Raw genomic sequence first — 14,076 nt, 5'->3', positions numbered from 1 at the left:
AATAGCAGTAAGCCTTACTTCCACTCCTTTGGAAATGGTTGCTGTGCGATTATACACTTAAATTTCTACCACCCCCTTTCATCATGTGCTCATTACTACAAAAGTTAAAATTGGTTACAGTTTAGTGCAATCATTACTGGGAAGGAGCACTGCAGCTTCCACAAACCCAGCTCACGCCCACATGCCCAGGAACACAACCCGCTGTGCAGCAAATGCCTGCTGGCCCCATCCCTTAACAGCTGAGTGCTAGGGCCAAGTCCTTCAGCAGCAAGGGGAAGCCTTGGGCTGGCAGTGACACAGCAAGAACAAGCTGCTGCGTAGCGCAAGCTCAGAACAAAGCACATCTCTACAACTACATAAATAAAAAATGCAGCTATTAGAAGTCCTGGGCTTCAAGGCCTCTAATTTGGAAACAGAAACCTCTGCAGAAGACAGGGCTCATTTGCATGCCTCTTCCAGGCCCTCAGTGCTCACTGAAATGCTGACTGGCTAGGCAGTAAGTCTAACTTTGGGCAAGCTAAAACAAAACCAAAACACCTCTAAAAAAAAAAAACAGAACATGCACCCACAATGCTCCATACAGAAGGGCTTTAAATCAACAGAAGGCTCCCAGGCAGTTGCACACAAACACTGCACAATTAAAAGTTGTCATGCTTTTTTTTTTTTTTAATCTTGAGACTGTTCACACAGCTCATGCGGGATTTGAGGGTAACAAACAAATCTAAGAAAACAACACTTACTCTCTGCAGGACAGTGACCAAGGGTACACAATTATGAGACTACCAAATACTTTGCACTGACCAAAGCTGATTTGACACCTGGATGTGGAGAACAGGTTCTCCCTTGGGTTCACCATTTGATACAAGCAGGCCCGTGTCTTCCCCTGCACTCCCCTCCTCCAGATCAAGTCCCATGACCTCTGCACAAAGTCAGTCACAGCTTCTCAAAGGAAAACTGGCATGAATTTGCAAACTGCTGTAGTTAAGATTTGAGTGAGACATCACATTAAATCTAAGTGCAAAAAAGTAACAGGATAATCGTCTGCCATTGGTACTACAGAAAGCCTTAAATCTGAGACCACAAACACTTTAAAGAACAGTCTCATACATACATGCCTTGCATGTGCCAAAGTTTATTTTTCAAAACATTTCAAATGATTGGATATGAGCAACAATCTTAAAAAAACAATGGTTTGTGTATTAACAAAGTGTGAAGTTCCACGATTAAAATATCAACACAGCCAGACAGCTGGTCTTGTGCTTAGGCTTCTTTTTACAAAAAGAATATTAATCAATAGAACAAACCCTCAATTTTTTTCCCTTCCAGTTTGTGGATAGTATTTTTCCCACACATTGTGTACTCTGGTAAAATGAAGGAACTGATGTACAGGAACAGCCAATACAAGAACACATCTGAAAAAAAAAAGCCTGAAAAGCCTAAATTGAAGTAGCTTTTTAAAATAAATATCCAATAAAGGCACAAACCTGTTATGGGGAAAAACATAACATAGAAAACAACACCTATTAAATAAATAATGTAAGGGGTGGGGAATCTATTCCAGCACCTACTTTGTCATTACTCCAGGATGAAATTCCAGCCAAACATTTGGTACAGGATTAAATTCAATCACAAAGTTACAAGTTGGAGATATACTGAAAGATTTGATGGTACAATTCTTGTAACTGCACAAGTTACTACAATCTCTTTAAACAAACCATCTGCATAAAGTAGTGATGCAGTAAATACCAATGACAAATCAAATATGTCTTCAGAGTAATAGCAAGTTTTTCTATATTCCTAGCTACCAGTAAATGTATAAATGATAACATGTACAGCTTCCATTGCTCAAAAATATAATCTTTAAAATGGAAATAAATGACTGATACAGTGCCTTTAGATGTTGTCCTTACAATACAAACTACCCAAAACAGAAGTTTTCCTTTTTATATACAAATTCAGCACCGATCCACAGTGCTTACTATTCTAATTGTATCCCCACCCTCCCTGCCACAGAAAAAAAACACAGATGTAGATACACCCTGTATTCAATCTTGTAGTCTGAAGTTTTTTTTATTATTTATTTTTTATTTAAAAAAGTTCATTTGTAATTTTTACCTACAAGTATTCCACCACTATGTGCACAGAACTGAGATTTCTCTAGTACATAATTTGTCCAAAATTTAAAAAGTTGAATTCAGTAACTTCTTGGAGGCAAAGTCAAACTATATCTAAAGAACACTATAAAACCCCAGTTATTTAAAAAGAGGTACACTTTTCAAGCCCAATAGGCCGAACACAATCACCCTTTCCAAACACCCCCCAAAGTTATCTTACTGTATACCCCACGAAAGACAGCCTTCCTGCAGCAGCGCTAAGTCCCAACAGGCAGGCTCGCATGACCCACTAAAGCACAATAATGCAAAGCACACAGCATACTTCAAAAGTCTTCCTCCTTGCTCAGACAAACACGGAGTGACAGCTGAGTTAACTGCTTTCTGAAGCATTCAGAACAGGATTCTGATCAAAGGAGTTGGAAGAAAACAAAAAGGAAAGTCACATTTATATACATCTCTCTTCAGAGTTCTCGCATCACAACCACTAGTCGCACTCTTGCAGGCTATTACAGTTACCCTCAAGAGCAACCTTTGTCTCCAGAGTGTTTTTGGAGAACAAGTTCAGAGCCAAAAAAGCCTTGACAGCACCCTAAGTCTTTGTTTTTACTTCTAATATACAAACTATGTTGTTACTTACAACACAGTGCAAAGAAGAGGTTGATAAAAAAGCAGCGCACTGCACTTTTGTGCAGAGAAGTGTGTAAAGCAACCTATTCTTCCTAAGAATAAATCCAAAGTAACTGTTTTATTGTACCAATAATTCTGAACAAGACTGAAAAGGTAGCTTAGCAGAGTTTTTAGGATGTACTTTATGGCTGTTTCCCCTTTTCCAATACTAAACAAACTGCTAGCAGACAGCTTTGCTACAAGAAAGCACACTGAGAACCATTAAAAAAATCCAGAGCAAACCAGAAGATAGTGCAAACTATAGCTAGTACTAAATCAATTTCTGAGTGAAGTCCTTTCCAGAGATTCAGAGTGCTCTGCAATAAAATTTCTAACAAATATATACACTGTTTGCCAGGTATTTATTTGTATTTTATTAAAGTAACTGAACATTACTTACACAACTCAATATGAGAAAGATCTAGCAGGCTGCAGTGCTAGAAACTGCCTGGCTGTAGCACTCTGTCATTAATGCCCAGATATTTATTACTAGAACTACTGGTTTAATTGGAAGTCACGACTTTCCAATGCTGAATATATCGATGGAATTAACAATTTCTTAAACAGCCTCCTCAACACAATGACCCATTCTAAATGGCATCTGTTCCCTCATCATGTAGAGGGTAACTACAGGCACTGAAGAACATGGGCTTAAAATTATACAATTGTTCAACCCAAGGAAGGCGGATTAAAGCTTAAAGCCCTTTTGTAATTCCAACTTGAACACTGAATCATGCTAAACCAGTCCAAATTCTTTTAAATCAATATGCATCCAGAGTCTGTTGTAAATTCCTGCAATGTCATGTTTCCCAGGAAGTTGGCGGCTACAAATTCCAAGTTTATTTTTATCATTTTTAATTTTTACACTGTTTCACTTGACAAAAACACTTCTGTAGCATTAAGAAATACTACTTTTGCACTCTAAACGCTTAATCTGTCCAAAGAGAAGGCTTGTTCCCACTATGTAGAAAACGTTGCATTTCATACATTCTCTAAAAGACAGTTTGACAAGATGTTCAGGACTATCTGCATTTACAGTCAGAGTGAGATTTCTGCAGTTACATAGCCTACTATCTACAGATAAAAATGTGCTACTCTGGAGGTCCATTTATGGTAAAAATAGAAAACTATTCTTTTTTTTTTTTTTTGAAAACCCAGCTTTATCATTCACAGAATTCACCTTACAGAAGAGGTTTTCACTGTATTCTGCCACAGAACTCTGGAAGAAAGGTTGCTCCCCATTCTGTTTAATCCTTATTATTAGCCACTTTTTTCTTTTATACTATCACTTTTTACTGGACGTTGAGAACTACAAGATTTGGTGATCTCATAGCCCACCTAAGCTTTGGGGAAATACTATTAATACTCGGAATGTGCCAGAAGTGTGTACATCTGACCCATCAACAACAGCGTACTTCAGAAATTAGTTCATTTACAAGATTTTCCTTTCAGAAGCCCACGTTTCTTAATATAGCATTTCTATCTTGAAAATACTATAGAAGAAAAAGATTACTGCAGCATTAAAGAAAAAGGTATTTAAAAGTTTGCACATATTTACACGTTTAAAAATACTTACTTTTATATGATTTGCAACTCGGTTTTTGTTTCAGAAAAGCAGCACAAGCCATTCTCTAGAGTGGGACAATTTCAATGTAGTTGACAGTTCTGAAGTGTCAGCATTATGGCAAGGTTTGCCTTTTTTTTTGGAGCTAACAGACTTCTTTTTGAAGTTGTTTTTTTTTTAATAAATTGGATCTCTTACCTCATTAGCAGTTGGCAAACAGATCTTTGAATTGCTCCCGTTTGCTGCTATTGGGAGCACCTACGTTCATTGTAACAAAACCTGGTCTTCCTTGAGCTAGAGGAGATGCCATCTGCAGAGAAGATGCTCAATGGAAGTGCACATACTGTCACCTGTTGGAGGCTACACGTGCTATTCTGTAACACACTTGGTTCCCCTACCCCACAACAGCCCACACCAGAGCCTGGCCCTTTCAACTAGCAATGTAACGCTGACAACCCAATGGAGCAATTTATTAATTTACTCTCTCTATATATATATTTAACATGTATATATCTTGTTGATTCACAGCATTTAAAACTCACATTATAAAGTTTCCAAATTACGATAAACTATTCTAATCGGAAAGAGCTGTCTGATTTTGCACAACATTGGCCTTATAACGCAAGCATTACTCTATCAGAGTATTTATTAGAGCATATGAAAGTTTTATTGCTCAACCTCATTTGAGTTGTGTCTTGGTTACAACAGCCACAGAATTCATGGAGAAAATAAAGATTGGACATTCTCAGTTAGCTTCCTAATGCAATCCACTGATGAACATGGTTGCAGAGCAATCATGTAAGCCTCTTCTCAGCTCTGAAGATAAGAATCCAGCTTGTGCCTTCCAAGTCAACCTCAAAGAATAGAGTTTTCTGCTGAGCAATCTAGAAATCAGTGAACACACAATTTCACACAGCAGTGACTGTTATAAACAAGAATCTCTAAAGCACTGCAATTCAAAATAATATTACATTATACAGGGGAGAAACGGTTGCCCTGTTCAGGAATACATCATGAAAAGAATGAAATTCAGTCTTTCTTTTTTTACCAGTATTTGGTTGTTCTCACATCTTGTGGCTTTGGCAGCTCTACATGAACTGTATCTGTGAAACAGGGATTACATGTTAATGCCACTTCCTTAGCACATGGTTTCACTATGAATTTATTTGTATGCCTTGTTACTTGCAAGCTGGGTTTTGGCACCTCAAGAAGTCCCAAAGAACATTAAAACCAACATATTTGGATGACAATTTCTTCAGCTTCAATGATCCCTTCTCCATTCCTTTTTTTTCCACCACCGCCCAATCCTTCAGAAAGCTTTCATCGTATTCCAATCATGACTAAAGGAAGTATCTAGCTAATACCATAGGAAGTCTACGTGCCTTCATCATTCTCATTTTCTTAATTGCGACACAGTGAAAATCTAGCCACTAAATTTCAGATTTTTAGTTTCTTCCTTACTTCCTGCACTTGCATGCCCTTACTGTCTGAATTTGCTTCCTCACCAGCAAAAGCTGTTGCCCCTGACTGAGAACCTCCCCCTTTCAGATGCAGAAATATATTAGTAGCCCTTCATGAGGTATTTAGTTGCTTTTGCTAAGATTGAAGTTTCAATGTGATCTTTCATTAAAAAGAACAGTTCACCTGAGTTCCAGAGACAGGTGCAAAAGGATTCGTTGGCCTTAGACCAGGCTGCGTATATATCATTGACTGGGGTGCCATCAAAGGAGCAGCTCCAATCTGAGAAGGTACCTGAGAGAAAAACAAAACAAAAACATACAACAACCAACCCACAAAACAGTTCTATAAAATTCAAATTCTAGAAGCTCTCTTATTGCATTGTAAGTATAACAGAAAATAATTGGGTAGATGCAAACATACATAGCACAGATTTTTTTAAAAAAGCTTTCTGTATGAAGTTTAAACTAATTTCTTCCAACACACAGTGAAAAATCCGATTTCACACGCTGCTGATGTTGCAAAACAACACACAAGTTGCAGGACAATTCAAACAATAATGCCTGCCATGAGCCGGCAAGAGTAGACATCTAGGTTTTCAAGAACGTCAGACTGTCACAATTCTTACCATTCCATATACAGGCACTTGAGGTGTGGTCACTGGGTAGGTGATAGGAGCAGGTACCTTCGATCAAGAAAATCATTATGTATTTTAGATAAGCTCGTACATACTAGTAATATACACAAAACATTTTTCATATAGTTAATATAACCAACATTTACAAGAAATGGACTTACATATCCAGGATAATGTACTCCATTCTGGCACAGCAAAAGGAGTAAGGACAGAAAATTACTTAAGGAGGTATTCAAACTGGAAATTCTAACCAAGGGATGGATTCAAGTCTCATAACATGACTGACTAACTATGCTCATCTCACTAATTAAAATCATTAGGGGGAGGAGGGAGGGAAGTGCAAGGACAGTAACGTAAGTGATAGCGACTGTTAAACTGGATAGGCTCTCAGCTTAGGAGGCTATCACTAATAAGACCTACAGCAAAAATAGAACTTTTACTAAATTTAGCCAGATCTAAGTATATTGCAGCCAGACACTACTCACATACTAGTTTCTGATGTCTGCAACATATCACAATATGAAAAAAAAAAAGTAGTGAACATCTTAAGCTGATAATATATATTTCTTAAATCAGGTTATGTTCATAGACAGTGTTATATGCATTTCATAGTGCCGTATGTTATTAACTAGTACTAATCATATTAGAAATGAGAGTTAAAGGACTTCACTATGAAAGATTATACAGACTATACATGAACTTGAGGGTTACTACTCTGAATGCCACAGACCAAACTAGCATACTTGGACCTTTCCAATGTTTGGGCACTGATTTTCAAGGGTGTTCATAGCTGAGCTAGTTCTTTGCGTCCTACATTGCTGGAATTCCAAGCAAGTGTGTGAACAAGTACCTGGCACAAAGCATTCAAATGCCTAAGACCAAACAGCATTAGGCATGAAAACATGAACTAAAAAATCACACAACCCAAACCCAGTGTTCCGTATTTACTAAGGTGTCATTTATCTTTTAGAAATAAAAATGTATCAGCACTCTAACTTAATGTGCTGGAGCATCAATAGAGAACAAAAAGTCTTTATGGTCTCAGAAGCCTCATATGTAAGCACTATACAACCGACATTCTTTCACCTGAACTGTCAGGTTTCATTTGAGTTCAATAATGGATTTCATAGTCTATTCAACAGTGTGAATTTTGAGTGAGCAGACTCTCATAAGCTGAGGAAAAAAGGCACTACAGACAAATCTATTCTCATGGGAAACAAACAAGTCAGCAGTCTAAAACTCACAGTAAATATGTCAGTTACATATAACAGTTACATATAACACATGGCAGTTGTACATATAGTTACATTTAACATATAGTTATATGTACAACTGTTGTATGTTATATATAACTGAGATGAACAATCTACTTCCCTCCAAGGCAGCTATAATATTTCAGAAGTACTCATACAAATACAAACTACATTTGTATGAAAAACACCAGGAAAGCGTCTTAAAAGCATAGGAAAATTCATCTGCCTAAAAACAGCCCTCCAAGAATTGAAAGTCCTTCACTGAAATAACTCTATAAAGCTTCCACTCAGTGTTTTGTATTGTGTTAGAAATGAGATGAAGTTGCTGTTAAGCATATTTAGAAATCCAAAGTGCTGCTTGAACTAATAACTGAGGTGCCTTGCTAGGGTGCAATACTATTTCATATAACAAAACTGAAACAGTATTGCAAAAAACAGAATGAACATTGGTGGTTTTTTTTTCCCTTTATATGTTCTTAGCATTCTTGCATGCACATGGGTGGGGTGGAAATGTCTCAGACACACACACCACTTGTTTTGTTTGTCTTGGGGTCATTCTGGTACAGCAAAAGCTCAAGCAGTTCTAAAGGTCTCAAGTAAAAAGCTTCCCTCTCAAGTTTTTTTTTTTTTTTAAACAGACAATATTGACACTGCAAGGAAATAAAATACACTAAAACCTCTGCCTTGCTCAGTTTGAGAAGTGATCCCGCAAACGTTCCTCCCCCACCCCCAATCTTGTCCTAAACAGCCTTTGCTGTTCTTTTTAAATTAAATTATGCAAGGAAAAGACATTTGATAGAATAAAGTGCAATTTCAGCGGTACAGAAATTACCATATGTGGCATAGTGGGTAGGGGAGTAGGGTTCCACGTGGTTGATGTGCTTGTTTTTGCTTGCCAGTTTGTTCCACCAGTAAGTTTTTTCTCAGTAGGCTGGGTCCACTGCATATCTGATCTAAAAGGAAACTGTGGTATTAATTTTCACGCAGAGCCAACAGATACAGTAACAAAAACATAACGAACACATGCCTTAAAGCCTGGGGGCATCTGAAAGCTATGGGTAGTAGAACCACTCAGGATTTCAGTAACTACTTGTAACATTAAACAGAATCCCCAGACTTTATACTATACCCATTGCAACAGAGATATGCAAGCAATCTTACTATCATTACCGGACTGTACAGTGCAATGCTCACTAGAGTTTTATATAATTGCAAGATCTTTTATGGTGCCTCAAAGACTTAAATATAGAGCAATTGCAAGACTAACTAAATTACTTCAAATCTTAAAGGCTGATTGTTATGGTGACTGACCACAGACTCACTGTTTCAATGCTGTTCTTGGTAGCAGATTACTTTGTAGAACAGAGACTGTTGCCATGTCAGTGCTGGTAAACTGTGCTACTGACTAGCAGCAGTCATGTCAGAATGTTATAAATATACAAATGCACTTACTTTTTGGATGGAGTTCCTCCAAAGCCAAGATCTGTGAGGGTGGGAAAGAAACAGATATATAAACCCCAATGTTTTTTGTTTGTTTGTTTTATAGTAGAGGGGAGCTTTTGGTTGGTTGGTTTCAGTAACAAGTGGGAAAATAAATCTAAAAGCTTCACACTTACTTCCCACTAGATTAGCAAGAGAAGAATCGAGGTCATTTGCCAAAATTTTTCCACTTTGCTGGTTGGTTGAAGGGGCTTTTTGACTTTGTAGTGGTACTGTGGGTTGCAATACATCATCTAGAATGTTAAAAGCTAAACAAAGAACATAAAACCAACTCTTAAGAGAAGTTGCATCAAATTTAATAAAAAGACATCCACAAACTAGAGAGACAAACACTAAGCAGCTTGAGTATTCATACATGGAGGTTCAACATGCTGGAATTGTCTAAGACTTAGGCAGAAGTAGAACTTAACCACTTATATTTTATAGAATACTGATCTGCCACTCTAGTAGAGTCTTCAGTTTTACTTCAGCAGTAACTGCTGTTATTTTAAAATTAAGCAGAAACTCCCCTAAAATTCCAGAACAAAATTTGTTAAAGATAATTTCAAAGTGTTCTAGTAGCTACTAGCAGTAATTTCACAATACTGCAGGCATCTTGAATGTATACAAGTGTTCCTTTGCTATACGTTTATAAGGACTTTGGGACAAAATAGAGCCAACCAAGAGAAAGATCGTAACTCAAGTTACTCTTAAAGCAAAGCATGCACACAAGTAGTTTTGCATTTCTGTAAGTACAATGCCTCTCAGTGAAGTTAGAAGGAACTCATTATCATGTATTAATACAAAACACTGAAGTCATAAGCACTGAAAACAGATTACCATAAGCTTACCCGTTAAGAGATATCCAGTGGGCCGCATTCAAAAATTATCCCCCCAAAAGAGAGAGGAAACAGTTAGTACACAGCAGGAGATAAGTCAGAGCTAATTTTAAATAACTACAATTCAACTGATTGCCTGTTATCTCATCAGCCCTACAGTCAGCTTACAAATGGATTAAGCTATTAAGTTCTGCATTGCAAGAGCAATTATACAAAACTGTTAAACAACTGTTGCCTGTAGGGTATGAATTAGTCATAAACTAGTTTTTACCACTTGTAGTCCTATACTCTGGTGCTGTAGATTTTCCTCCAAAAACAGCATCAAAGTCCACATTAATTGTTGAAGGGGTTGTACTTGGAGGAGCTGAATGAAGAGGAAAACCTGAAAAAGAAATTTAGGGTAAATCAAATACACCCAAGAAATAATAGCACTCACTATAGTAAAAACAGAAAGTTATTTTTTAAAAAAGCAAGTTACCATCAACAGGCAGAGGATGATACACAGAAGCATATGTAGATTTATGACCACTGAAGTCATCTTTGTGAAAGAGAGAAGAAAATAAAGTCAGCTTCAGAGAGAAAAAGAAAGAAAGGGCCCCCAAATTAGGTCTGCAGTTAAAATTTAAGAATATTTAGGAATAAAAAGGGTTTTTATCCAGCAAATTTGATGTTAAAATCTCTCTTATGTTCCCCACTACAAAAGAAAAAGGAGGTTGCACTTCAAAAGAAATCAGCAGGAATTCCAGCAAATATGCAAGTCTTTGAATGTTTAGGTTGGGGAAGTTGAACAAGATAATGAGTTTTTTCAACTCTAGAAATAAAACTTTAAGAAACCACATGTTGTCTACTACAGCTGGAATTAATGCATCATTTTCACTTGTTAACAAAAATTAAAGATTGGTCCAAACACAAGAAGGCTGCACAACCCAGTTTATTAGTATTATTATCTTCAGTTGCAAAGAAATAATATGGTTGGGTTTTTGTTCGTTTTTTACCACTAAACAGTTCCACTGTGTGTTTGGAGGAAAAGGCAGAATTGATGAAAGGGGCGGTAGATTTTACAGCTTCTTCAACTGGCTTCATGTCAAAGATGTCCAGATGAGGTGGAGAACCAACACAACCATTTGAAGACGAGAAAGGACCTTTCAGATGCAGAAGGAAAGAATACAGAGTACAAACAGAGAAGACAGACTGAAATGACTTCATGTGAGAATCTCTAGACAAAAAACAAACTGTAAATTTCCCACACACTAATCAGACCACTTAAGATAAGAACTCTCAGTTTCAGATAAAAGCATTAACAGTTCTCTTAACTTAATATAATTTCAGTAGTGCCATTGGGTGGAAGGGGGAGAAGGACAGTACAGTTATCTACCAAAAAAATCAGTTGCTCCACCTTTGGCTTTGGGAGCATAACACTTTTAAGGTATCAATTCCACCTATTGAAATACCAAGACTTCCATTGTCTTATTTCAGTGTTCAAGACATTTGACATGTCTCCTGATAATTCTTTGGAAGAAGTGAGGGTATAAAGAAAGCTGTGCCCAAGAAACTGGGAATGACAGCTTTGTTAGAAGGACCCTGAAGTCACCAACATCCTTTTAATGAAGAATGTATTAAGTAACAGCTTAATGAAAAGAAGATAGTAGTTCAGCACCTTTTCAAGTAAACCTACTTAATTTACATTTCAAAATTTTTGAACTTTGATTTAGTTACATTTCTTCCACCTATCCCCTTTACTGAATAGCTCCTTCATTCCATATACTACACATTGTTGCTCTTGCTAAATATTAGAAAGTAACTTCTCTCTTGACACCTCTGTCAGACTGTCAAATGTCTTTATATTCTATCAAGATTAGAAATGTTTGGGCGCAAAATAATCAAGGTTTAAGAGGTAGATTCAATTAACTATGAACTTGTATTTCATTTCTGCATTGGAAGAATTCACCCATCATTTAGCCAACTCATCCTTCTCAGCTTACCTCCCCACGCACTGCTTGCTGAAGTTGATATAGCTGGGGTACTCTGTACAGTTGGAACAAAGGCAGGCTGAAGATCAAAAAGATCACTAGACAGATTGGGCATGCTGAAAATGAACACAGAGAGAAAAATGAAGATATATATAATATGCATCATATCCTTGTGTCATACACAAATTCATACCAATCGCATCTCCCCCCCCCCCCCCCCAATTACTTTTGTTTTGTAGCATTTATCAAACGATAACAAGAATCCAGTGAGTCCACCAGGACAGCAAGAAGTTATTCTTCAGAATTACTTCTGAAATATCTAGAGTCAACACTTCACAACTGATTGCAAACTGCCAAGACAATACAAGAAGTTACCTCTCACCTATTTGTTGTGGGTGCTGGTACTGCAAAGAGGTCAACAGCTACAGTGGTATTCACACTTTTTCCTGATAAGGTGCTTGGGGATGCTGATGTGGAAGTGGAATTTGATACTACAGAAATCTCTCTTAATCGCTGCTCCTGAAAGATAAGATATACAGTTTGAAGTTTAGTGTTATCAACCCTTCATACCTTTTCCAAAAGGCTATTTTAAGCACAGTCTTTAAAAAAAACCACTATTCTTCTTTAAAGTACTGAAAATTGAAAGCCAATCCAAGTTAAAGATAGGAGTACTTGTTTTAACATAGCCTTAATAGGCTACAGAAAGAGAGTTTGGAAAGCCTCAAGTCCCACCTTGGTACCTATAACTGTCTAGAAGCAGAACACACTAAAGTTACACATTTTAGGCTACCTTCATAGTAAGAGAGACAGGTCAATGGACCTCTGTTCTGAAAGATCCCTTATAATCTAATCCAGATTCTCAAAAGTTAAAGTGACAGTGTGCATCCTAATATCACCTATGTGGTGTTGCTTTTAAACTTGATTTTTCTTTTACTAGTTTATGCTATTAGTTTCAGGTCACATCCCTTGTTGCTTTTAGACGTGCTCACTGCACTTACACAGCACGTGTCAAAGCAGAGGTGTCTTTTTTATACCACTTACATTAGGCAAGTGGAAGAATCTGAGTTAGCTTGCAAGTTCGCCCCCAACCCGACTGAAATTCCCCAATTTTATTTGTCACTTACAGCAGCTACAACTCCTGTTACAGGAGAAGCAGGAAAGATAGGATACACCTGATAGAACCCCCAAGGAGAAAAAAAGAAACACAGCAGCACCACAACACTTGCAGAGGTTTTCAAAATAAGCAGTTCAGCAGCTGGCAGCAATCTTATAGCGAAGAACTTCTATCACATGGATTTGAAAAGTATGCCTTACATACAGTGAGAAAAGTGGAGACACTTCACTAGACTTCTGTAACTCCAGGGGTAAAGCTCAACTCTGAACTACTACCAAAGTTTACTTTCACACTCCAAATAGTTTGAAAGGTCTCACAGCATGGCCTTCTGATGGTAAGAGTAGAGATGCTTCATTGCTTACGTGTCTCTAACGATACGAAAGCAACACAAGGAAAATTGTCAACTGCCCCATTTGTGCGCAGCTTGGAACACAACAGAACTACAGACTCAGCTTTCAAGAGAGAATCATCATGTCTTGTTGGAGATTGTATTATGCATCTTCTCAGTAAACAGTGATAAACAGCTTAAAAGTACCTGAAGGACCAGGATTCAGATCTTAAGGAAAGGATTTTACTAAGTGGGCAATTCAACAGGTATGAGCAAGCAAAATGAAGTGCATTAAGGAACCAAAGAGAACACACCAGTTCTCTTTCATGCATTATTGTTCAAAGTCCATTAATTATACCTAAATACTCATAAATACTTTCAAATGGTGCAAGATAGAATTATAAGAAAAAGCAGATAAATTCAGACAGCACTATAGCAAATATTTTCGTTATGAGTAACAGTACTGAAGAATCACACTACAGCAATGTTCCATACATCATAGGGAAAAATAATTCCCTCCTACCAATAATCAGTCTTACAACAGCAATGTTGAATGTTCAGCTGTTGAGACAGAACCTAGAGCTGTTCTACACTCGTGTCATGAATCCTTGAGATATACTCTTCCTTACAAGAGATTGTTCTTTAATTGATCTA

General features: G+C 37.3%; 1 protein-coding gene across 17 annotated transcripts in view; it reads right to left on the bottom strand.

Moving 5' to 3' along the window:
- Positions 1-1,112: 1,112 nt before the first annotated feature.
- Positions 1,113-14,076, bottom strand: part of LOC310880891 (phosphatidylinositol-binding clathrin assembly protein-like) — a 30,322-nt gene continuing 17,358 nt past the window's right edge. For 3 of the 17 annotated variants that reach the window (XM_083797383.1, XM_083797372.1, XM_083797375.1), the window contains exons 11-21: positions 12,363-12,499; positions 11,993-12,096; positions 11,006-11,152; positions 10,489-10,548; positions 10,282-10,392; positions 9,309-9,440; positions 9,145-9,175; positions 8,525-8,645; positions 6,431-6,487; positions 5,989-6,096; positions 1,113-5,447 (exon numbers count right to left, since the gene is read on the bottom strand). In XM_083797383.1, the coding sequence (XP_083653509.1) occupies positions 5,433-5,447; positions 5,989-6,096; positions 6,431-6,487; positions 8,525-8,645; positions 9,145-9,175; positions 9,309-9,440; positions 10,282-10,392; positions 10,489-10,548; positions 11,006-11,152; positions 11,993-12,096; positions 12,363-12,499 (1,023 nt within the window). In that variant the 3' untranslated portion in view covers positions 1,113-5,432. The remainder of the gene's footprint in view (positions 5,448-5,988; positions 6,097-6,430; positions 6,488-8,524; positions 8,646-9,144; positions 9,176-9,308; positions 9,441-10,281; positions 10,393-10,488; positions 10,549-11,005; positions 11,153-11,992; positions 12,097-12,362; positions 12,500-14,076) is intronic. The other 14 variants (XM_083797384.1, XM_083797382.1, XM_083797386.1 and 11 more) reach the window with 8 other exon arrangements.

The sequence above is a fragment of the Anser anser genome, assembly GCF_964211835.1.
Source record: "Anser anser genome assembly, chromosome: 13".
Taxonomy (NCBI): Eukaryota; Metazoa; Chordata; class Aves; order Anseriformes; family Anatidae; genus Anser; species Anser anser.
This window is presented reverse-complemented; position numbering and strand designations above follow the sequence as displayed.